The sequence below is a fragment of the Ixodes scapularis genome, unplaced genomic scaffold, assembly GCF_016920785.2.
Source record: "Ixodes scapularis isolate PalLabHiFi unplaced genomic scaffold, ASM1692078v2 PGA_scaffold13__105_contigs__length_92229423, whole genome shotgun sequence".
NCBI lineage: Eukaryota > Metazoa > Arthropoda > Arachnida > Ixodida > Ixodidae > Ixodes > Ixodes scapularis.
Window position 1 is genome coordinate 5,766,329 of NW_024609839.1, and position 24,807 is coordinate 5,791,135.

A 24,807-nucleotide genomic window follows, 5' to 3' on the forward strand; every position below is an offset into this window, starting at 1 on the left:
GAAATATAGGTTGGAAGTAGTTCATTGTTATGAGCGCTAAAGATGTGTCTTCCCACAATAAAGTAATCGGAAAATTAACGATTACTTCTTTAAGTGATGTCCAATTACTTTTGCCGTCGAGTAATCAAGTATTCTAATCGAATACTTTTTAGCCAAGAATAATAGTAATTGTAATCGATTACTTTTTTTAGTAACTTCTACATGACTGATCTAAACGCATCTCCGTGCCGGTGGTCCCTGCTTCCCCGTGGCCAAAGCGCACATGTAACGCGCGCCGCCGGGAATTTTCGCCTGACATTGGTGAACCAAAGAATGAAAGCTTATCTTTGCAGTGCCTCTCGAACAGCGCAGCGCACCATTTCGACGCCTCACGCCGCACTTCCTTCCCTCCTTGAAAGAAAGCGAGGGAAGGGCTGCGCGCTTTGGCCACTTGGACCAGGACAGATGGAGCAAGTATGCGCTCTTGACGGGTAGGTGGCCGGTCTAGCCATGGACGGGCGCCTGCTTAGCAGGCGGAGCACAAGTTCTTAGCCAGCCATGGGACGACGACAAGAGATGACCATTTCACCCCAAACTCCAAAGACCATATCGCAAAAGCAAGTCACCGTCGTCAGGCATTCGAGAACAACCCCTTTTCATCAAAGCACATCGTCGACACCAAATTTGCAAACGTCCCGACTCCCTGACCCCTGTCCCAAGTGCGGTGTATACCACTCCATCCCTCACGCCTACTAGTCTTGTAACTGGACATGTAGACGATGCTAAAACAAGTAACTAAATGATCTCACTTGTTACTCGTTTAAAAAATAGTAACTAGATAGGTTCCTCGTTACTCATATTAAAAAGGAACGCGTTCCTTCTTAATATGAAACTAAACTAAATGTGTCATTTCACTGTAGCAGTAGCCGCCTTCTGATGTTTACATTATAAATTGCCATTGTGCGCAATCTGTTGATTGGAGAAATCAACTGAGGTTTCGCGTTGCTGTGGTTGTAAGCGCCTGTTTTGCATGTGCGTAAAACACAAACATTAAAGAAAATGTTGTCTATTCACTTTGTTGTGCTACCTGGTTGCTGAAACTATATTTGTTATATTTCACTACAGAAATATCTGTAGATGAAACGTTCTTCCTTAGGTGATAACCCAATTCGATAATTTGTGCCGTATACCGTTCCCCTAAGAAAGTAACTGAATACTGTTAATCGTCAGTGTCTCAAAAAGTGACTAAAAACTCAGTACTGGTTCTTTCTCTTAAAAAGTAACCAAGTGGTTACTTCGTTACCGATAAAAGTAACTGAATACAAGTCACGCGTAAGCCTGCAAACGTGTTATGTACTCGTTGGCCCGTACATCACCCACTCTTCCCCCGATTTCCCCCACACCCTTTCGTGGGAGGAACGGCTAGCTCCCTCCCAGGCAACGACGCACCCACCGCACTTCAAGCTCTCGCTGACCACTGGTCCCCTTGCTGAATCCATCCGCGAGACTTTGGCCGGATGGGCCGTCCTGACTGGGACGTAGTTCTCAGGCACAGTAAGCTTTTGCTCTGTTTTAACGCGGAAGCGTTACGGACCTCGCTTCTCAGAAAAGCCGGTGTCGGTGACGTTGTGACGGAAAAATCCTGATTGGTCAGTAGGCTAATGACGTCACAGACACACGACCTAGCCCGGCAATTTCAAAGAAGCCCCAACGCTCACGTGAAACGAGCCGTCACGCGTAGAATGAAAGTGTATAAAATATGGCATGCAACGCGAATTAAAAGTCGCCGCATGTCTCAAAGGTGATCACTTTATAAAATGATTCATTTGCGTTAAAGAAAATAATAATTGGAGAATTTTAGGCGGGATTCAAACCCACGGCTCTTGGGTTGCGAAGCAGACGGGCTACTAACTAAGCGAGGCAAGAGGCTTTTTTATTTTTTTTTTTTTAATTGCCATTTGGCCACGCAGAGGCGCTTGCACGGCTTGGGAACGCGCGGAAGTTTATATGTTCAGCTTTAGCACTCCACTTCTAAAGGCGAAGCCTAAGCATTCTTCAAATTTTCGTTTAGCATGGATACTCTCCATCCTTCCACCAAGCCTTTTGAGATGAAGGGGATGTTCTTCCACGTTGGTCGTCCGAAGGAAAAGGCTTGCGTTGGCCCTTGGAGACAGTGAACGGATCGGACAGGAAACTTAATTTTCAAACTTCGTAAATTATACAGTAGACACATACCAATAAATGACGGATGATTGGACGAATACACGAAGACTTCAACAACTCGATTCGGGGCCTTGGCTGCCGCCTGAGAGTGGCTCGTATCTATCTGGCGGTACCCCATAAGAGACCCCTTTCTCTGTCTCGTTTGTGCTCTTATGAGCTTCCGCCTGGTCCTTCTATCACGTGTCCCCGTGAGGGTCGAAGCGAGGAAAGATAGCGGTCAATCAGACATGTACACACTGGAATACTGGAATTAAGTAATTAAATATCGTTACTCGGTACTCACTCGAAACGTAACTGAATACGTTGCTCGTTGCCGAGATTCAAGAGGAACGCGCTACGTAAGCTTGAAGGTGAAGCGTCATTTTGTCGTTACTTTGAATGCGTTATTTTTATGAAGCAATAATGGAGTGACGCACAGGACAAGCTCGAGAGATTGCCCGCTCAGGCAACAAAGAAACGACGTGATCGAGATGAGGATGGACAGACGCTACCGCATATATTTTGAAGCCATATAGGCTGTTGAACAAAGCGTAGGGCATCCTACAGACCTTTTCGTTTTAGTAGTTGCGTCACTGGCGGATAGAGGGCGCTGACGCACCCGGCGCCATTAGGTTGCTTCAATTTGTTTGGTTTCAATTTCAACGTCAACGCGGCTATGTTGCTGTTCTACGTTGTTTTTGCTTAATTTTGTGATACGAATATTTTCCTTGTAGCACACAACCAATGAAACAGTTGTATTGAGCCACTTTGAGGACTACGAGGTAAATTTTAGCCTGAATTGTGGGCTTTTTTTACCAACTCCTTTGATGTATCTGATTATGTTCGGTTGGCAAACGTCTGACTGAGGTACAGGGAAGATTACCATCGTCACCGGCCGTACCGATGACACCAGTTTCCAGAAAAAAAAACTAATGAAAAGACTAGCACGTGAATTAAAGAAGCATATCGACAGTTTGATTAGCATTGTGCTGAATCGGCCAGAACAGATGAACTCGCGAGTTTAGTACTCACTGTTTGGTTTTCGTGGGTACCCAACTTTTAGTGAACATCGCAGACTAACGAAGTGTCGCGTAATGACGCAGATAATTGATATAAACAAGTAGTATCGTCTCGGCCTCTTTTTCTTTTTAATTGAGTACTCGAGCACGTCTTGACAGGCCAAGTGGGAAATCTATTAAATTATCAACCCTCTTAAAGTACTCATAAACATCATTACGCGATATTGGCTCTAGGAAATAAATGATTTTTATATTAATCTTTGCTTACTCAAGATATAATTTAAGTGACAGGCCCGTCAAATTAAGTATGGCATGCATTTGTGTTCCGTGAAATTGGCCAAATAAAGTTAAAAGTCGCAGGAGAAATACCTTGGCAAGTTTAGCTGAATTCTAGCGCTAGGCACCACTTCACGGACCTGTGTGAGCAAATATTTATTTGGTTGAACAAAATCGCTTTGTAAATTTCGGCGTCGCCAGCCACCAAAAATAAACCTCTATTCGCCATCGACAATCCTGGACTCAAGTGATTGTTATGTGGACGGCTCTGTTGTTTGTTGTCGTTGTTTTTTTTTGGCGTCAAATATTGCGGACCTTAGATACTCGCAAAAAAAAAAAACACACACACACACACGAAAAAACATTGTTATTATTGCGTATGTGACGAACCCAAACCGCGTTTTGTATTTGCAAATAGAAACGAAGCTATTTCTTTGTGCGCGCTATTCTAAAACTCGCTACTGTTAAGGGTCTGTAGCAGTTTCTTACGCGGGAAGTCTCAACCTTCGTGTTAAAATTAATTAAGTGGATATCACTGGTTATCTGAATATAATCAATAAATCACTTAAATGACTGTCGAAGTGGGAGCGATCACAGTATACAATTTCTTAAACTTCATAAGTAACCGACCGACCGAATGTTTACGTCGCAAAAAAGATCGAAGACCTCATACATATGTAGGTCTGATATTATGAAGGAACATATCGCCTGATATTGGCGAACCGTTACATCTAGTCTCAGATAAAACACAAGTTAAACGTTCGTTGTCTATCTCCTCCTCAAGTTTCCTGACCTAATCAAAAGAATCTGTTTTCGATATATGATGAATGCAACGAACGCTACTTTCAGGAAATACAGATAGTCTGCTTGCACTGACTATTCTTGACGCCTTCCGATCCTAAATGCGCGATATAAATATACGCGCTTCTGACTGAGAATGTTCCGCCACTATTAGTAAACAAACCCCAGCTATCATAAGGACCTTTCTACCCTCGTGATGTCTTAGTCGTCCAGTAGACGTATCGGACTACAGTTTCCGAAGTAAGGCAAAAAAAGCGCGGTGAAACGCGACGAAAAACACGAATACAACGCATCCGCCAAGGCGCAGAGGGGAGAACGGAGCAGCAAGTTGAAGCAACCTAATGGCTGCCGCGTCACGTGATTCCAAGATGGCAGCGCCCATGCGGAGGAGGATGAAAAGGTCTATACACCAGCTCATGTTTACAAACAAACCGTAGCGCCCCTAGCGGACGCCACCGGCGCCACGCATGCGCGATGGTGTGTGGGCAAGAAGCTCGCCGTCGTCCATAAACAGCCCATTGAAATGCGATGTTGTCAGCGTCGGTGTGAGTGCCCCTGCCCTTTTTCGTGTTCGAATTGTTGATTCTACGTCTTCCCGCCAATGTGTGACTACTTGAGCGGCCTCAGCGAAATTAGCAAGGCTCGTTACACCGCAAACCTTCGCGTGAATAATGTGACATGCTGCGATTCACTCCGCGTGGACGCAGCAGAATGTACGCTAAAGCCTGATTCGCACGATGATATTTTGCTCGCAAATTTCCATCGCGACGTCGCTCCGTCTGCAAAAGCGGGAACCCTGGCTGATATGGTCGACGTCGATACTGAAAATCGCAAACAGAATCGAACCAAGTTAATCAGGCATAACAAGTCGGTGATGACCACTGGTAACAATGCACGATCAACATCTCCCTGTATCTATTGTTTAAATCGAGCCTGCTTACCAGACTTCAAACTTTCTACCACTACGAATCATTGCTTCACAGGTTTCTATTGCACAAACTGACTGCGAGAAGACAGTGCCTAAATTTAATATTTTTATACAGAGTTGTACATGGTGAGGTAAACTCGACGGACTTATTGCAGTCTATTTCCTTCCATGTTCCACCCAGAAATCATTAGGAACAAATCAACGTTTTACCCCTCCTGTACATCACCTGTATCACCTATTTTGAGGGTTCAAATTGATTTTAATAATGCACATCATAATAACTCTGATATTTTAGTGTACATCAGGATTTTATGCAACAATTACGCGAATGAATGCAATTGCCTTAGGCAAGCCAAATCAAGCCTACCCCTAGTTTTTTCGTTGTTTTTTTTCGCTTGTGTTTGTTAGTTCTTCTTTGATAATTTGTATTTTGTCTTATGTGTATAATAATTCACCCATGTTTGTATACCACACAGTAGACCGCTAGGTTGTTTGTGGGCACTGGAAAATAAACCATTATTATTATTATTATTATTATTATTATTATTATTATTATTATTATTATTATTATTAATATAAGTCTTTTGAGTCTGCACTTACTTCTTATCGCAAGTACCGGGCCATCATTTGGTCTACGGGTCAGTGTCGTCGAAAAAAGCAGACGACAAGCACAAGCGTTTGAAAGAGCAGACGACAGTTCGAACGATCAGGCGGCCCTTCGAACTTGAAGACGCACTGAACGTAGTCCGCAGGTGGTCCGTACAACTTGCCGGCTTTCCGGCGTTCATGTTGGAACAAAACAAATCTGATGACCACAAGTATCCGTGAATTCAACCCAAAGTGCTTTCCGCCCAAGCAATCGTGGTCCGATGGCGTCTGTTTTCTTTTTTGTTTTCATTTTCACGGCACATATCCACGTTCTCGGACGAACCGAGCACATAAAAACTGATCTTCAAACCTTTCTCAACTCTTTGCTACAGGCCCAGTTGCGGCGTTTCGACGAGATGGCAGGGTTTGGTCAGGTTCATTTCAAAACAACGTAGGAATACACGCCTCACATGGGGACTTCCACCCACAGCCCCAGACCGGAAGTGCGCCCGACCCGCCGTGCCGTGACGCGCCGTGACGTAACAGAGATGAGTTCATGAATACTGTTGAGAAAGCTGGCTTTCATGAATCTACCGACATATTTCCAAGCTTGAAGTCCGAAATGTTCGCCAAATATAAACTTTTTTGTTTTGTTACAGTTCTAAGGTGATGTATGGTCGCTTTACCAAAAATTATGATTCAGATGATTCACCACATCGATCGTTAATATCTCATTCCTCTACAACAAGACTAAACGGCGTTTGTTTACACGAATGACATATAACTCTTACCGGCCGATGTCGATATTCAGGCACTTCATTAAAAATTACGGAAATATATCAACACAAATATTTTCATTATTATTTGAAGCTGCAAAGGTCAGAAGGTGTCACTGTAGGAAAGCGGTGAAGGTACAGATTAGGAAGTGATGGTATGTTTCGCTGGGGTATTTTTTTCATGCGCTTGCATGTCTTCGTGCTTTCATTTTGCGCTTTATATGTTTTAAGCTGGCTTGAACCAACAAGCTCAAACCAGAGTTACTAACAGTGTCACTGTGAGTAACAGCTATCGCCTAACGCACGACAAAGCCGCGATGTGGTGAGTATTGAACAACCGGTCATGCCATCATACAGGAAAATAAATGTATACTAAACCGACATTTTCGGTGCAAATTGTCGATCGTAATAAAATTTATGTCACAACAATTAGTTATAGGTTACGTAGTCTTGTGCGAGATTGTTTACAAAATGTATTAAATTAAAATTTATGTGTTGTACGCAACCCCTTGTGCGCGTTTGTGGCAACTCGCTTCGTGACGTTATGTTACTTGCCCGGCCAGGCAGTACAGTTTGGGCAGGCACTCCAGGTCTAGGCTAGGTGGAGCAAACTGCCGCCCGCAACAAAGGGTACAGGCGCCAGCAAATCCTTCTTCCGGTATTTGGCAACCTCTGCCGGTTCCGTGCTCAGCAAGCGTGCTGGTACCTGTTCGTACCTGGAGCTCGGACCTCGGTTGTTCTATGGCGACGTGCGGCAACAACAGCAGCAGCTTAGCAGCAGCCAGAACCATTTATACCGAGAGAGTTCGGCCAATGAGCGAGGCTTGTGGCCCGCTAGAACCAGTGGATTTCGCGATAACACAAAAATGGCGTTCTTTCTTTGTTATGTTTGTTCATGAGAAATCGCACCGTTCCCATAAATCAGAGCCACAAAATGGTGGATAGAAGTAATTATGACGGGTTGTCAGACTGCGCTGCTGTGGAGGCCAAACTCTCTCAATATAAACGACTTTGGCAGCAGCGGCAGCGAAACGCTATCTGATGAGCAGCGCAAGCGTCTGCCAAGGAAGAAGCATAGAGTGCTGCCGTGCACCTGCAACCCGTCCGTATCGTCGTCGTCGTTGTTGTCGTCGCAGCGCATTCCCAGAACAATGCACGAGGACTACTTTCTCTGGCATTTCAGGAGAAGCGAACACCGCCCGTGCACATCTTTCATCGGTGCTCAAGGTTCGCGAACCCACGGGTACCCATAGATGTGGCTTCGCTGCCTGCGACGAATGCGCGCAGATGCACGTTCAATGTCCATTCCACGCAATCAGAAACGTTGTTCTTGGAAGACTTGGGATTGGTGGCTGAGTGGGCTGCGCGCACCAGGGTCGCTAAACTCGTTAAACCCAAATATTCTTTGTGTTATGACATAGTGGGGGGAGGAGCAGAAAGATGGCTGCGAAGTTCTTTTCTCACAAACCCGCAGATCTGTTTGTGTGACGTTTTTCATTAAAGGGGCGAAACCTCCCTAGCACTCCCTAGGCGCCGAACAAGAGCATCACAAGAGACGCACAAGTCGGTCGCAGCAAGAGAAGCACCGAGACGGCAGGGGTTCATACGTGTGACGTCATGACAAGGATTATCAGCTGCGACCGACTTGTTTGATGGTCTCGAAAGAGCACGATGGAGGCCTCGGCATTTTAAAATCAACACCGTCGAAGTTGATAGTCTGGTATCGTTCTTATTTCCGTCGATAAAGCAGATATTACTAAAAAGCGTCCCTGCCGCTCTCTTTTATTTAAATCGGCCTTAACCAAAGTGTAGTCCGACGCGGCTACTCCAGCCGAGTAGCGTCGTCCACTTTCAAGCGGATTCCGCCTCCGGGCAGTTGTCCCCTCATCGGCGGGATAAAATCATTTTAGGGTCGGCCGTCGAAAGAGAGGGCAAGGGGCATGAAGGTGTAAAGGCGGGGGAGGGGGGGGGCGGAAGGGTATCGCCCTTGCCCCGAACCAGAGCATTTCAGAGAGTTATAATGAAATATTTGGGTAAAAAGGTATCCCCATAATTTACTCATCCTCTCTCTCTCTCCCGAACAATCTCTACGGCCGTTCTTGACTCCTATTTGTGTGTGTGTGTGTGTGCGTTGGTCGTACCTTTATTTAGAGCACAGGTCTTCGGCGCCCATTTCCGGATTTCGCGGCGTCGCCGTTGGCATAACCGGCCCACTAAATCTAGCGGGAAAATTGACGTCACGGGACCTCAACACGAATTCAATTCCCCGCTACGTGATTTCAACACCAATTCACTTCCGCGCTAGATTGTCATGTCATGTCATTTTGGAAACTGACTAGAAGGAGGAGCCGAAAGGAGGAGGGGAAGAAGGGCCTCCACTCCCCTCCTCCTCCTCAAAAGCTGCGCTCTAATTTGGCATTACAGAGATTTGTAAACGTCTTTAAATATTTTTATTTCCCTTTCCTCGGCGTTTTTTCCACCATCCCCCGTCGCCTTCCCATCTCTCAGACATTACCGACGTCTCTACATACAGCGCCTGTAAGGGACCCCGGTGGCGTTGTTGATGGTGGCGGAAGATGGGCTCTAAAGCCGCGTACACCGAGCAGGGCTCCACAACATCACATAGTTTAATCTTTGCGTCGATTCCGAAGCGAAAATTCGGGCCTTAAATAGCTCCTTTCCAAAGTTTTGGAACGTCAATTTGTCGTCACAAATAACTTCCACAAAGACGATCTTGCGAGGAAAAAGTGCACTGTATTTACAGCCCACATAGGTACAATCTACGCATCATGGACTCTAACCAGGCGTAGGAATGTGGGGACACTTGGGCCCGACGTCAACAATGCAGCCGTTCAATCGGCTGTCGCCACGGTCTTGCTTGCGCGCGCTGCGATGGAGCTTGCAACGACTTTGTGTTTCACGTTCTCGCTGGAATTTGAGCACCGAGAGAGTTTGGATGATTGACAACTCGTGCCGCGTTGAGGATGAACCCGGGATCCCAGGGATCCCGGCTTCATCCTCCACCCCTGCCCGTATCAGTACTGCCGGTATCACTACTGCCCGTGTATCACTACTGCATAGTGCGCGTTAACGACCCCAGGCTAGCGGTTGTGCTGCACTGGCTAAATTGCTCATCTACAGCGAGTGACACGTCGCAACTATGAAATGGCTGACCAACTACAAGCTGTGTAAATATCCACACAACCCAAATTATTTTTCCTGAAAGACGATAGATGGCAGCCAGTTCTGAGCATGCGCTGCCAACAGCGTCCATCAATATGGCGCCCCGAAATAGCAATACGTCAGCTCGGCCACGGTTTCTCCCAGAAGGCCTCGCTCGTACCGTCTGCTTCCTGCTGATGGTTCGCCCGATCCGCGTGATCACAGAACTTATTTTAAAGAAATACAAGAATCGGATCATAATCCACCTGTACGAATCACATATTTGGGTGCTGTAATAATCCACGAAGCTCGCTCGGGAATTATTTTTGAAGCTTCACATTTCGGTTCAGTATGAGAAACGGAGCAACTGAAACCCTTAGGAAAGAGAAGTGCCTTGCCTCGGTGCCTTCACGTGTATCGAAGGTGTGTTGATGTTTCATGCCAGTATTGCATTTGGGCGGAGGTCGATCGAATTACAGACAGTTTTTCAAGAAATAAAACTGTTGAGGCTAACCGAACCGCTTCGAAGCATTTCCCTTAGCCGTTCAACAGGCTTGTTTCACGAAATTATAAAAACCAAAGACTTGTTCTGGTAGTATCGTAAATGTCTTAGTGTACTGAGACAAAGTTGTCTTCGTTTCATAAAAAGAAATGTTCAACGCTTTCAGTGAAATCTGTCGCACATTTGAAAATTTTTTGGCGATGAATCCCAGAAATCTTTATTCAAAACTGAGGAATTTGATCTCTATCCGCAAGATTCGGAGGGTTCGAATTTAAATTCGAAATATTCGAGCCTTACAAAAATCTGTAAATACTCAAAATGTTCAGGACTCTACTCTTCAATAATTTTTTTAATATTCTAACATGTTTAGAACCTTATCTTGAAATAAAATTAAAGCTCGAGCGCAGACTTAAAAAAAAAAAAAGCCTCCGCATCTTCAAGTGCTTTACCTCGGCGGAGTTCGAAGGTTGAGAAATGTTCGAAATTCAGCTGAAGCTTCGCTATTTTCAGAACAATTGGAACGCAAACTCAGAGAAGATTGCGGCATTTCTCTACGAAAACGGTGGTTTTGAAGCCCGTTGGCCGCGAAGAGGTCAGCACAACATGGAGCGAGAACATCCGTGACGCAATTACCAGGGTACACGTGCGTTAGACACAGACATTCTCCATCGAGGCAAACGAAAGGTCAAACAAAGAATCGTAACGACAAAGATTAAACAAGCGGTAAAGGAAGCTCACGAATGTTCTGAAGATCGAGCAGAAGAGCAAAGCCCCCGAGATAAAATGGTACGTCGGTGTTTAATTCCCAGACTCCGTCATACCGCGAACCGTTAAAAATAAAACACATATTGCATCGCTACCCTTTCCTCCCTTTCTCTTCCGGCTTTTCACAAATGCCACAAGCAGATTTTAGCGCAGCTACTGTAAAACACAATTGACGCTGAACGTTTCTTTGACATTTCATGGAATCGGAGCGATTCAACTAAAATAATAAAAAAAAATGAAAGACGTTTGCAATTTTTGGCAATGCCGATTTAGTGCGCCCAATTAGAGCTCTTAAGGAGGAGGAGGAGGAGAGGGTACGGAGGGGAGGGTCAAGTGTGACGTCACCAGAGTAAAATTTCCCGCTAAATTTGGTGGCAAATTTTTATGCTAAATTTAGCAAGAACATTTCCTCGCTAAATTTAGCGTGAAAATTTCCCAGCTCAATTTAGCGTAAAAACTTTCCCAACAAGTTTAGCGGAAACCGTTTTCCGGGTTAACTGCGTCGGGCGTGACGTCACGGGGGTAAAATTTTTCCGCTAGATTTATCGCTCCGGTGCGGTGATCCTTGGATCTCGCCTCCTCCCACAGGTTGCTGCACCGCGCCATCGAGAGGTGCAGCAACCTGTCATGGCGTCGCGCGTAGCTTTTGCCGCGGGACTCCCTTCTACTGCCTTCGCCCTTCTCGGGTTCACGACTCCCGAAGCCTCTCGCTTAGATGGTTTTCCGTCGGACTTAGGTATTGACTGGGCTCACCATCTTTTTCAATTCTACTCTTCTTCCAGGTCGATGTTAACTTTTCCCGCCTCAACGCCGAGGCACGCTCTCGACATCTGTCCTTGTCGCCCTTGTCGGTCAGCCGTCGCAGGGAGTTCAAAGGCATCCTGTCGACTGCTCCATTCAACTTTTGGGCGAACGTCTTCTCCATGCTCAGGTGGTGTAAACCGAAGGACGGTTGAAGTCGCCGAAAGTTGTACGAGAAAAAAAAAACAAAAAACAATAAAGTTGTTCGGTCCTGCTGAACACTAAGAAAAAAAGGGTGGTCATGTGACTAAATTTGGGATTGTAAGACGTTGTCCCAAAAATAACGACCCCAAGAATAAACATGATGGTCTCACACGTAGTCAAAAAGCAGAAAGTCTATTTTGGCTACCCCTAAAGCAATATGGCGGCCGGATAGCGACGCGCGAATTCCCTGGTAGGCCTAGCGAACAGCACGACTTTTTGGCCGAGTGAGAGAACAGAGTGGATACGAAATTCGACGTTTTCCCAGCGCCATCAGACACTCTAAACATCCTACCCCAGACACCGGTACCGTACCTATATCCTGTAAGGACGCACTGTGTTTGCCGGAAGCGCCGGATTGCCCTCGACGGCATCTCGCTAGATTGACTGTATGTTTACCGCCAGCGGAGAACGCTCAAAAAAGAAATCGTTACACGAGGGATGGACATGCTGACTTTATTGAAGACAACGTATGCTTGTCGTATGCGGCGATGAATCGCTGGGCACCTTCGTCGACACCGACGAGAGGCGTTCAGCTCGCACCAACGCTACCACAATTTGTTTGTATCTTGTGGTTACCTCCACCGACGTGCGTATCCATTCGTGCGCGTGTGCGCCTGCTCTTCCCAGCTCTTCATCATTATCATCATCATCACTTATTTTCCCTTAGGGCCCATGAGGCATCATACAAGGGGGCAGCAATAGAACAAAAAAGATAGAACAGTAAACACAATTATAAGACTGTAAGCTAGCTAGGTAGGTTAGATAAAGAGGGGGTAATTACTTTAACGAATTTAGTAGTAGCATTAATGGAATTGATGTTGCGAGGTAGTGAATTTTAACCCTCGATGGCCAATGGTAGTGTGGTGAGAAACAGTTGATGATCGAATAGACCTTTTGCAAAAAATCCCAAAAGCCCGTGCGCGCCGCGCGACGAATAATGGAAGTCCTCGGTACGCACCTCTTCCCGCAACCACGTGACCACGTGGCATACGCGAGCAGGCGCAAGTTATCACGGCAACGACTTTTGAGCAGCCGCGTCGGGCGAGCGACGAGCCAACGGCGGCTGCTCCTTTCTCATCCCTCTCCTCTGTACCGGCTCTGTCGTCTGCTGCACCAACGCTTTGTCGAACCTGGTCGAAACCTGCCACGGTTGCGGTGCAAATTAAATGGATTCGGTGACACTTCAATGTGTGCAGGTAAGCTACGACGAATAACCTATTCAAATAAGTTCAGCTGTCGCGGTGCCTTTACGCTGCCACAGATACGGTACGCCGGCAACGACGTACGACTCGGCGGATGGGCGGGATGGCCGATGGCTGCAACGGCTGCTGGCGGTCCGCCAGGACGCGCGCGCAGTGGCGGAGGCGCAACGAGAAAGCGCGTGATCTGTACCGAGCGTTCCCAAAATTCCCTGCCGTCGTGGCGCTGTATGTTTGGCAAAGGGTCTGTTTGGCGTAATTTACATAGGTGATCTAGACGTGGAAAAATGCGATGGGGAGGTGATAGCAGTGATTCTTTGAGATGGCTATTGTGATCAAAAATTCGATGGAGGAGAGAAAGGCGTGATACTCAGCGGCGAAGGGAAAGCGAATGAACATTAGCTGATTGGCGTAATCCATGATGTGCTCGTATATGGTGAGTAGTTGTTAGAAATAAAACGAAGGGCTCTGTTTTGGACGGATTCTAGATTATTTGCGAGGTAAGACTACCATGGAGACCATATATATGAGGCGTACTCTAACTTCAATCTTATAAAAGTAGTATACGCTAGTCGTTTTAAGGAGGCTGCAGCAAGTTTGAGGTTGCTGCACAAATATCTGAGAGAACGGTTAGTATCAGAATAACAGAAGTTATGTGAGTAATCCATGATAGGTCAGAGGTGAGATGAACACCCAGGTATTTATAAGATCAGCATGCTGTTACTTAAGTGTTAGTGAGGTAATACGAAAATGGTGTAGCACGCAAACTGCGGGAAAATGATAGGGATCTACTTTTATTAAAGTTTAACGTCATCTGTCATTTTTCACCCCAATGAATTACAGACTCAAGGTCTTCCTGGAGAGCATGATGATTATGGTATGAAAGAATGGGTCGGGTATATGACACAATCGTCGGCGAACAGGCGCACAGAAGAACCTATATTAAGGTGGAAATTATTAATATAGATTAGGAATAGAAGGGGGCCAAGTACGGTTCCCTGGGGGACACCTGACGTTACAATAGAGGTGGGAGATTTTAGGTTGTGAACGGAGGAATATTGCTTACGGTTAATTAGTCGGTGTTTCTAACTTTTGGGCAGGAAGAATGCGCGTTCGTCCAAACAATCGGGTATACATGGGTAATACCGGAGAAGGTTCCAAGGAACAAAAGGTCTTCCTGGCAATACCAAATTTTCAACTTAGATACGTAATGTGAGTGCTATTCTATTCAATTCCCCAGTCTTAGAAATAGGGGTGTGCAGGGGTACATTCCTTGTCCCATTTATAACACCCCAAAACTACATTTCAACATTCTGTTCACTGACGTCGAGCTAGCGATACCAACTTTTACGAGCGCTTGATAGCTGTTGGGTATAACGTACTAAGTAGCTTATGTCCGCATCAAAAACTACAAACAAAAAATCACTGAGCTTTTACAGCGGGGTTAAAAAAAATATTCATAGTCTTACTGTGGCGCCGCTGTGTGTTACAAGTACTCCTTTAGTACTCCTTTAGTGAGTACATTAGCTATCTAAAAAAAAAAAAAAAGTTATATGACTCGAGTATCACCCTGCTTGTAAAAAAATGGTATTGCTAGCTCGACGTCGGTGGTCAGAACGTCGAAATGTAGTTTTGGCGTTCTACACATAAAACATAAGTGCAGCCCTCTACACTCCCTATTTTTAGAGTGCTGGGAGCATTACGTTTCTTTTTTGTTGTGGAAAGATATTCAAGATTTTGCAAAATAAATTTATAAAATTCAATGCAAAAAAAAAACGGGGTAGGAACAAAAAGTACACGTTCCTACAATTGGAATTCGTGTTGATTACTTTGTTGTGTATGACTGTTGTTTAGTGATGTACCGCGGAATATTATGATGTACACAGCTTTTCGACTTAAATTAATCTTTTACAGCGTTTTACGGAGAACAGGTGAGAGAGGGCTCAAGGTGCTCATGGACAAGAAAGCTGCTGATCTTAAAGTAATCTATATGATAATTTAGAGTAGGACAAAAAAGATAACGATGAATTTATATGGTGTCAGTGCTCTTTACGTAAAAACATCCACGTTTCTTCAGTATTGAAAATATCTGCGTATAAACTCAGTATTTCTGCTTCTCCTAAAAATTAGTGTGTTCAAAACGGCAGTGATGATTACCCCAAACTCGGCGATTCACGAGTCACTTCACTGGGGCCAGGCGTGTACTGAGTTGAACGGAAATCTCCGACCCTGCACGAAGCATTTGGCGGAAGTGCGGGTCTTAGGGTGGCCCTTAATGTTAAAGATCAACACGCGCTGCAGTGGCACTGCGGATCTGGTTTCTACGCATGAGCACTGGTCACACCTGGGCATTCAACGCGGGCTTCTTTCTACAAAGCGCATCGACCTATGACCTCACAGCTGCAGAGTGGGAAATGATGTGAGGCTCTATAAATGCGGTGGGTACATCGACTAACATCTATTGGCTTTCAGGGTTGGTGCCTTAAGTGTCGACTGCTGAACGATCGCAGTAGAACCATGATGGTCCAAGCACTTCTGTGCGGCTTCCTTGTTTTTTCTGTGGCTCTCGTAAGTTAAATCGATTACTTTTAAAGTCGTCCATAAAATTAATCTTGGTTCTTTGGTCTATGGTAACATGTCTAACACGGGAAACGTGCTACGAAAGCCTTATTCGGTACTTCGTTTTCAAATGAGTATATTGTATATATTTGAATAACTGTGGTAAGAACAGGTGTCCAGGATGGTTCAGGCAGTAGTCGAGGGGTAGCGTGGTCGCGACCGAACGTTGCTAGAAATAAAGCTTAATGCTTCTGAGTGAGAACAAAGGCCGTAAAGAAAGCTGCTCTCTAGCCCGGCTGTCGTACGGCATATCACCTGTGATACCTTTACGAAAACGTTACAAAACACTTCTGTAGATCAATTGTTTTCACAATGAAGCCCGAGATTTGGGCTCAGGACTACTGCAAACTGCTTTAAAAATGTTATAGAAAGGCACGTGCCACCAAATGACAAATTCCTTAACATCGAAAGAATTTACATCGCCAGATATGTTAAGGGATTCAAAATAAAGCATTTCGTATACGTTTGATGAGTTCCTTCTTAGGAAAAGAGCAACTTCTGGATATACGACGTATATTTATGCGTAATTAGTCGCAGAAACATTTAACTACGACAATGTCCTCAACAAGTTTAACATGCAAAATGTATTACTGAATCGCCAAAACAATACGCCTTTTTTTTTACCAATTTCAGGCTTCTAACCTTGAAGGTGAGTGAAGGCTTTTCTAAAACCTCACAAGCGCTAATAAAAAAAAAACAGACACTTTGGTTCTTTTTGTTGTTTACGGAAGGGTGGCAAAAGTCTACGTGGCAAACCATCCTCGACGCAATACAAGGTTAAGAAAAATAACAACAGCAAATAACTTCGACCATGTTACAGCTTTTAGAACTGTAATGACAAAAAAAAACAAAAAAACATTATTGCATGGTAGAGAAATTAATATAATTTATTACCCGCAAATTAAATTAAAAAAACAATTTCGTCTACAACCTAAAATTTCTCTCAAACCTGCTAAAAAGAAACTTGTGATTTTACTATATGCAGAGCACTAGTACAGTGCATTGTATGGGGTAGTGTGACCGCAGCGGCTGGCATAAAGCCTGCGGTGTAGAAGGCGATAGGCGTCGGATTGTCTCTTTACCGATAACGTTTGCGCATGCGCAAAGACGGTGCTTGCTTGCTTCGAAGCATTTGCTCAAAGGTTAGTTTTTTTACGTGTTTTTGCCCGGGAAGTGTTTCTTGGAGCGCCGAAGTGAGACCCAGCTTTCGCAGCATTCCTGCGTGTAGCGAATGCCACCTTGAAGCCAAGGCCTGGCCACATGACGTCACCGTTGGTGGACGCCCGACCCGCCCAAAGCGGAAAACACGCGGAAGCTGGACGAGAGCAGCTGGCAGTCTCGTCCGTCTTCGCGTCGGCGCCTGCTAACCTCGGGCTCGTTGTGAGGCGCTGCAAGACGCGATGACGCTAACGCAAGGCAGGCGGCGCTGTGTGTTACAAGTCAAGAAGGTAGGAGAAGCTCTTCCCACAAGTGTGATACGCCCGTTTCAAATCTCTCCGCAGTCGGTAGGAGAGTTCACTGGATACGCTCCTTGTTCCGCTTCAATGGATTCCCACTTGTCTCCGATCCCACTTTTTAAGAAAGCGGCCTTTGTATTCATTGGAGGGGGAACCGAGCCCCTGAAAGCAGCCATTGTATCCGTCGGAGGGGAAAGCTAATCCCCGAAAGTCGAATTTCTTTCCATCGGAGGGGGAAAACTCTAACCTCCCTCTCGTGGCTTCCACAATGCTAAGTCAAAGTCGACAGATAAAGCACATATGGTACTGAAAGGCAAGACCCTCCTCGCGTATTGGCCGCGACGTCATGGAAACGATCGGACGCTATTGGATGCGGAGTTGGCGGAGGGATATATGATTTCCTTTGAGGGGCATTTGCTGCTACCTTTATCACCTGTAACCGACTAGAGGAACACGGGGAGGCGATATTCCGAATAAAGCAGGCCAAAGGAGAAGCTCCCGAGGGAAGCCGGAAGTAGAGGCCGCGATGGCTGGGAACGACCCCGATGACGACCAAAAGAGCTGTTTGTGCCAAAACAGCTGCCCTTTCCGTTCAATAGCGTCTTCTGGGTTTGATCATCGTTAGGGGGCGTGTCCCTACAAACCGGAAGTCTCTCCGGCTTCACTTCTGGTGGGGTCATGTCGCCTCCCGAAACTTCCTACCTCCATGGCGTGGATTCACTGGTGATGCTTTCGGCGGGAGGGGAGGAGAGGGGGGGGGGGGGGGGAAGAAAGAAGGCGTAGGTCTTTTTAGGTGGCATTAGCGTAGCCCGTTCGGTACCCGGGCACACTACAACGGGTTTGTCGCCCTCTTGACGACGCCATTTCGATGCTACTACACCTATGCGTTGATAACCCGAAGAACTATGTGCACACCACATTCCAAACATAATATTAGGGGACGCGCAGCATTACAAAATTGTATTCTTCTGTAGCAACGGGTTACAAGCAATGCGTTACTCTGACTACGTTACTTTTTTTCCGCAACTGTAGATAATGACACGTTGCATTTTTGAAGTGTAGCCTGTAACTGTAGGAAAGTTAGACTTCTTTTTTAAAGTAAGGATGAAAGTAGCGACGTTACTTTCTTTGCCACTTTCAGTAGTTTCACCAGTACCATTGAACGAAAAGATTCTAGCCAATTATAATTACCATTTCGTTCAAGTAACTGTAACGCCAACGTCGCTATATTTTAAAGTAACTGTACCGAATTCCTCTTTGGAAGTAACTTAGCCGAGACTGCTGAAAATTCTAGAGTGTGTCACTGTCAGGACGGCATATGAACTGCATCGAATGAGCGCGCTGGATACTTTTTGTTTTCTTCTTGTTTCCTCTTCCAGCTGTCCAATGCGACAACCGTGTTGGGAACGCTTCACACACCCTTTGTCAGACTTGGCAGGCTCAGTATATCGACCTCAGCGCCACTCCCGTTGTCTGTACCCAAACGGCCGCGCAAGATCCCATAGTCCCGTCGCGCCGACCCAAACATTACGCGGTGCCCAGTGCAGAGTAGCACTAGCGAATTCGCGCCACTCCACTAGTGTAGTTGACGCCACCCACTTGGATAACGAGACGAATTATATTTTAATGCCATTAGCTGTCCGATTGTCTCATGGAGTGTTTAACAAGTTTATCAAATAAACTGAATTCGTGTGTTGGTTTGTGACGTTCCATATTGCAGCACTTCGCGTGTTTTATTGTGGGACGTCACCAGGCATTTACACCATTTCAATTTCCCACTGAATTTAGAGAAGAAACTGATTAGCGTGTAGGTCTGTGACATCCCATGAAGCTGAACTGTGCGCTTTGCATTACGGGACGTTACAGGGCACGGCTTACGGAAGGCAGCTCGACGCCTGTGGGCGCCATCCAAACAGGGCCCCCGCCGTACGCCCTTTTCCTCTCTTACCTACACTCTCGGCGTAACCAGCGCCGCCAATAAGGGCTCCCTCGAATTCTCTACCAAGGTACATCGCAAAACCGAAATACCCCAGGAGTCGCACTCTGATTTTGCATTACACTGAAGTGCAAATTTCTTTCAGTTTTAAACAAAAGCAATATTTTGCTACCCCTTCCCGTTTCCCGATTTCGTGGACCTTTCTGGCCTCCTAATGCGCAGTAGGTCTGGGCAGTAGATCATCTCAGCTGATTGTGCTTGCACCCCAGTGCGCCGTGCGTAAGCGGAGCGGCAGTGCGCACTCCTTCACATTCACGCACTCTTCGAAGAACCTGGCGACCTTGACGTCGTCCTATAAGTTGTTTTATACCTCGTCTTGGACGTCGCCAAAGGGACGTCGTCTCTGATGTCTTCCTGGATGTCGTCCTAGAGGTTATCCTTCAAGTCGTCCTAATCATCACCCTCTAGGACGTCGTCCCTGAGGCCGTCCTAGACGCCATCCTTTACGTCGTTTTTGGCCTCGTAACAAAATAGCGAGGAAGACATGACGAATACTATCTCAATTCATAGAAAACCAGCAACGGTGGTTTCTGCTGCCATTTTTCTGTGTGGTTTCGCAACTATATCTCGTGATGGTTGGGCTCCGTTTTCAAAGACATTGGCGTTCTCCCACATTGCGCACGTTGCCTGCACTCAGTGTTGCCAGATGGTCCCACCAAAAAAAACGCCAAAGGGTTGGGAGGTATAGCCCAGATATAGCCAAAGCCGTAAAAAAAGTGTAGCCCAAAATAACCAAGACGAAAAGCTACGATTTTAAAGCCTTTTATTGGCAATTTTTCTTCAAAGGGTTGATTTTTCATACACGTACAAAACGCGTTACATAATTTTAGTGTACATTATGTCACTTGATAATTTAAAAAAAAAAAATTTAGAAGGATGAAAATCTGGACAGCAGTGACCCATCCTTCGTAGGTCTTCAGAAGTACAAACCACACAAAGACAGCTGTATTGTGAAGCCCGGGAGATATGATCATACAGTAAAAGAACGGATTAGAGAAGCAGAACAGTCAGAACACTAAACATTTCAAACCAGAAACCCCCATCTAAGGGACGTAAGGTTCTTACCAATAACCCGCCCGTCTATTTTTCTTCGTGTAGAATATGAGTGTCCCCCGTTCTGGTTCACGCCATCTTTGATTGTGTTATCTTTTTTTGGGTGGGCCGTGCCTAAGAAGTTTTACATTGGGCACCAAAGCCGCGTTTTAGAGTTCAGTCTACGTCCGGGTAGAAGACGCGCTACCGGGCCAGCGGTAGTGCATTCTGTTTGATTTGTTTCATTGCGTTGTGGGTAGACCGCTTGAACTCTGCAAGCATTGCTTCTCTGCGCATTGTGAAACCCCCGAATTCTGTAGAAGTTTGATCTCTTTCTCCTTCCTCTCCCTTTTTTCAAATAGCCAAAAGAGAAACAATTTTTTTCGGACCTGATTATAAGTTCGAAAGTTAACTAGCCGAACCTCAAAGCTCGACGTCGAACCTGAGGTTCAACAAAAGTTTACCGCACCCGTAGCCCAAAAATAGCCACAAAGCCAACCACAAAATTTTGACGCCGACTAGAAAAAAATGTAGCCCAATTTGGCTCTATATAGCCCAATCTGGCAACACTGCCTGCACTGCGCGCGCACAGGAACCAGATTCACGGGAGGTATGTGCGCATTCGCCACGCCGACAGCAGCGCCACCGCAACGACGTGACGTCAGAGCCTCTCTTTCGCTTATTATGGCCTATTCATCTGGGGCACACCACAGCCGTCGAGTGCAGTAAACTCTTTCCACTTCAGCACACGGAAGGCCGGCGGGGAGAGAAGGAAGCTCCCCACTCCCCTCTAACGTTTCCTGTACCACGAACCGCACAGCACCGGTGCGATGTGGCCCCAGAAGAATTGTCCATTACTCTCCTCACCGCCAACTGGTAGCCATATCCGGTGAGGGCGAAACAATAAAAATAAAACATTCAACATTCAATTAGTAAAAGGAAAACAGGGGTGAGGCAAAACGAGATTGGGTGATGGTTGCGCTGATATCCTGATCGTGATCTATTGACCTATTGCTCAATAGACCCGATGCTCTCGGGCAGGGGGCGCGAGCGCGTCCGCAAGACGCGACCATGTTATGCTGGCAGCACTATCCAGGCGGCGCTGTAACGTTCGATTTTGCACGTGCCACGTTCGAATGCAAGCATCTGTCAGCATCTGTAGACGCGCGATAACAAAAAGTCTAAAAACATAAAATAAAAACGAATTATGCAGGTCGCGGCCTCGGCGTCCCAATCAGCTTTATTATTTCATTGTGTTCTTTCATAGCTTCCGTGAGTCCGTATGTTTCAATTTACATGATAGCGAAGCCGAAGCTACTTGCCAAGACATGTTCCCCTGAGCGATGCTGGCACTGCACGAGCGCGCGTGCTTGGAAGGGACACTGCAAGCTCGGAGCTCGCTCTTGTAGCCTCTGCTACGCTGGCACTTAGAATGGAACGGAGCATAAAAAAAAGTGTAGTGGGAAGCGTGATGATGCACGTTCGAAACGCGAGCCAATTATTCTATTCTGCTCGCCTGGAGCGCTGCTCAAAACTTGAGAGATACGGGCCTATTAGCCAAGCATCATGGAGAATGCAGGGGTTGGTGTTCCACACGCCACACGAGCACGCCTTCCCCGTATAAAATATTCAAAGAGAATAACCAAAATAAAGCGTTGACGAACGCGCGTGAAAGATGCAATTTGTTTTAGGCATTTGCTTTAGAAGCGTTGCCACCGATGAGGCCAGCACGTGCGGCGCGTAGAACACAAATCCCTGCATTATATTTGATGCTTGGGTAATTTAGCAATAGGTCTATTGGAGTGGTGACGGCAAAACAATATTTTTGCCATACTGAAAGTGACGACATTCAAGATCGCGGCAGCTTTGTGGAGACGGTCCTGCCACCACTTTTATCATTTTGTCCTCGTATCTGTTCACGTTGTTTTTACCGTGAACATTCCCCAGCCTACCGAATTTCACATTTTTTTTTAATGTTCGATTCAATTTTTTTGCTTTGTTTTGTTCTGCGCTACTAGCATTGTATATTAAAATGATATTTGTTATCTATTGTAATAAAACAAGGGTCTCAGGAAACACAAAAGGGTACGAACACAACAAGCACTTCTGTGTTTCGTGAGTCTCCGGTTTTATTACCATGAATCACCACCAGGGCCAGTTTGCTCGAAGCTGGTTAACTCTAATCGCGGTGAGAAGCTAACTGCATTTCCCTACGAGGGGGAATTTTAGGTCCCGTCACCGGCAGAGTATTAAGATATTGAGGTGGGCTAGTTGGATATGCATGATATAAAAATTAACTAGCGCAAAGGTTAAACAAAGGACAAAGGACAGAACATGTAGACAGGACAAGCGCTAACTCACAACTGGCGTTTTAATATAAAAGAAGGAAGCAGCTTATAAATACACCGAAAAAAGGAAGAAAGAAGATTTATAATAAATGGAGAAAATTGAAAGGTATATACAAAAAGGAAGGAAAGAAAAGAAACGGAAGAAAGAGAAAAAAAAAGAAGAAAGGGACCTGCTTAACTAAATTAATTCCGGGGAATATATGGAAATTAAGAAAAAGACCAGCTTAAAGAAAGAAGTTGACAAGACTAGAAATTCCCGCTGAATCAACCTCAAGTTGGCAAACGAATGTAAACTAATTCTTTTTCAGTTAATGCCACCGATGGTGCACTCACACAGGCGTCCTCCTTTTCCTTGATGGTTAAAGCCTCGTATATTTCTCTTGAAGTTTTAACTCGAAACCGTCGTAGGATTTTCGTTTTTGTCCGGATAGGTTGGCATTTACAGTCTCTAACATGTACTGCGAGATGCCCCGATGGAGTTGATTCGAGTGAGGTGGCGTGTTCCCGCAACCTGGTGTTTACGCAGCGGCCTGTCTGACCGACGTATATCTTGCCACAAGTGAATGGTATTTCATAAATTACCTGGCTTTGGCAAGGTACATACAATTGCTTGTGTTTGACGGTGCACTGAATTTGTCGATCTTGAGGATTATTTATCTTTGGACACAGCTTCTTGAGCTTGTTTTGTGCAGAAAATATGACAGGGATGTTATATCTAGACGCCACCTTTTTCATGTTATGCAACACCTGGTGAATATAGGGTATCGCTGCAGGACGCTGCCTTGGGGGTTTAGTTTATTCTTTTCCCTTTCGAGAGCTAATCATTCTTTCAACTGCCTCACACAAGATGGTACTTGGATAGCTAGAAGTCGCAATCCGTTGTAATTGGTCTTCAAAGCTCTGTCCCGCCTTTTGTTCGCACGACTTCTTGAGGGCTGCATCTAAACAGTTGTTGATGATTGCCGTTTTTATGAGCTTTGAATGCCAAGACTCATATTGGAGTCATCTTTTCTTCGACCTTGGCTTATACTTCCAGCACGTGTGGTTTTCTTGGAATTTTAGTTGTAGATTGAGAAATTGTAGGGAGATATCTGTAGGTAGCTCGTATGTAAATTTTAGCCCTTGAGCATTTTGCGCAAAGATTGCTCGGATGTTGTTGATTTGCGTCTCGTCATTTTCACCTTGTTTATTGCTTAGAAGCACGAGATAGTTATCAACGTACCTGTACATTTTTGGAACCTGGTCGTTGGTTATTTGCTGAGCGATGGCTCGATCGCACTGGGACAAGAAGATGTCGCATAGCACAGGAGCTACGCACGAACCGATGCAGATTCCTTTCTTTTGCATGTAGTTATTCTTGTTGAAAGTGACGACTGTGGATGCAAGGTAGTATGTCAACAGCTCCAAGAATGAATCCATATTCAAGCCAGAATTGTTTTGGAAACAGACGGTACCCTTTTGCTCAATACAATCTCTTACGGCTTCGAACAGACGGTCATGAGGTATGGAATAGAACAAATTTTCCACGTCAAGGGAGAAACCATATCCCACTTGTTGGTTGTCATTTTTTAGAAAACGTATAACTTCTTCTGAATTAGAGATCAGAAAAGGATCTTCAAGTTGAAGAGCCGATAAGTGATTAAAAATGAACCGCGAGATTGCTCCTTGCCATGAACCTTTTTCTGTTACGACGACTGGGAATGGACATTCTATTTTGTGCGTCTTTGCCGTGAAAGACATATCCAAAACATTCTTTTTTGGCAGTAGTTATCTGCTTTTTCAGGTTAGTCAGAACATGTCTGGAGCACATTGGAAGTACTTTAGCTTTTACTTTTTTTTATGTTACTGTCTTGCGACTTTTTAAAGTTTTTCTGGATGGCTACTCCTGCCTTTTTCATGTAGGTGGTGTTAGAACGCACTACTAATCCTCCTTCTTTATCAGAAACTAGAAGGTTTAAATTGTGTTGTTTAACATAATTTTCCACTTTAATATTTTTTATCTTGACCTCAGCCTGTTTGACTTTCAACAATACATCAACACAATCATCTACACATCTGCTTCTGTCATTATCTGGGGCCTTTCCCGTGATGTTGCGTATAGTCGATAACATTTGTACGCCTTGTAAGTTCGGCGCCGTACAAAATTAGGGGCC

At 45.4% G+C, this 24,807-nt stretch overlaps 1 protein-coding gene across 1 annotated transcript in view; it reads left to right on the forward strand.

The window, feature by feature from the left end:
- The first annotated feature begins 15,156 nt into the window (after window positions 1-15,156).
- The window catches only part of LOC115318660, a 37,386-nt gene continuing 27,735 nt past the window's right edge, over window positions 15,157-24,807 (forward strand). Inside the window, exons 1-3 of the mRNA XM_029978373.4 lie at window positions 15,157-15,183; window positions 15,675-15,770; window positions 16,455-16,470. Coding sequence (XP_029834233.2) covers window positions 15,157-15,183; window positions 15,675-15,770; window positions 16,455-16,470 — 139 coding nt within the window. The remainder of the gene's footprint in view (window positions 15,184-15,674; window positions 15,771-16,454; window positions 16,471-24,807) is intronic.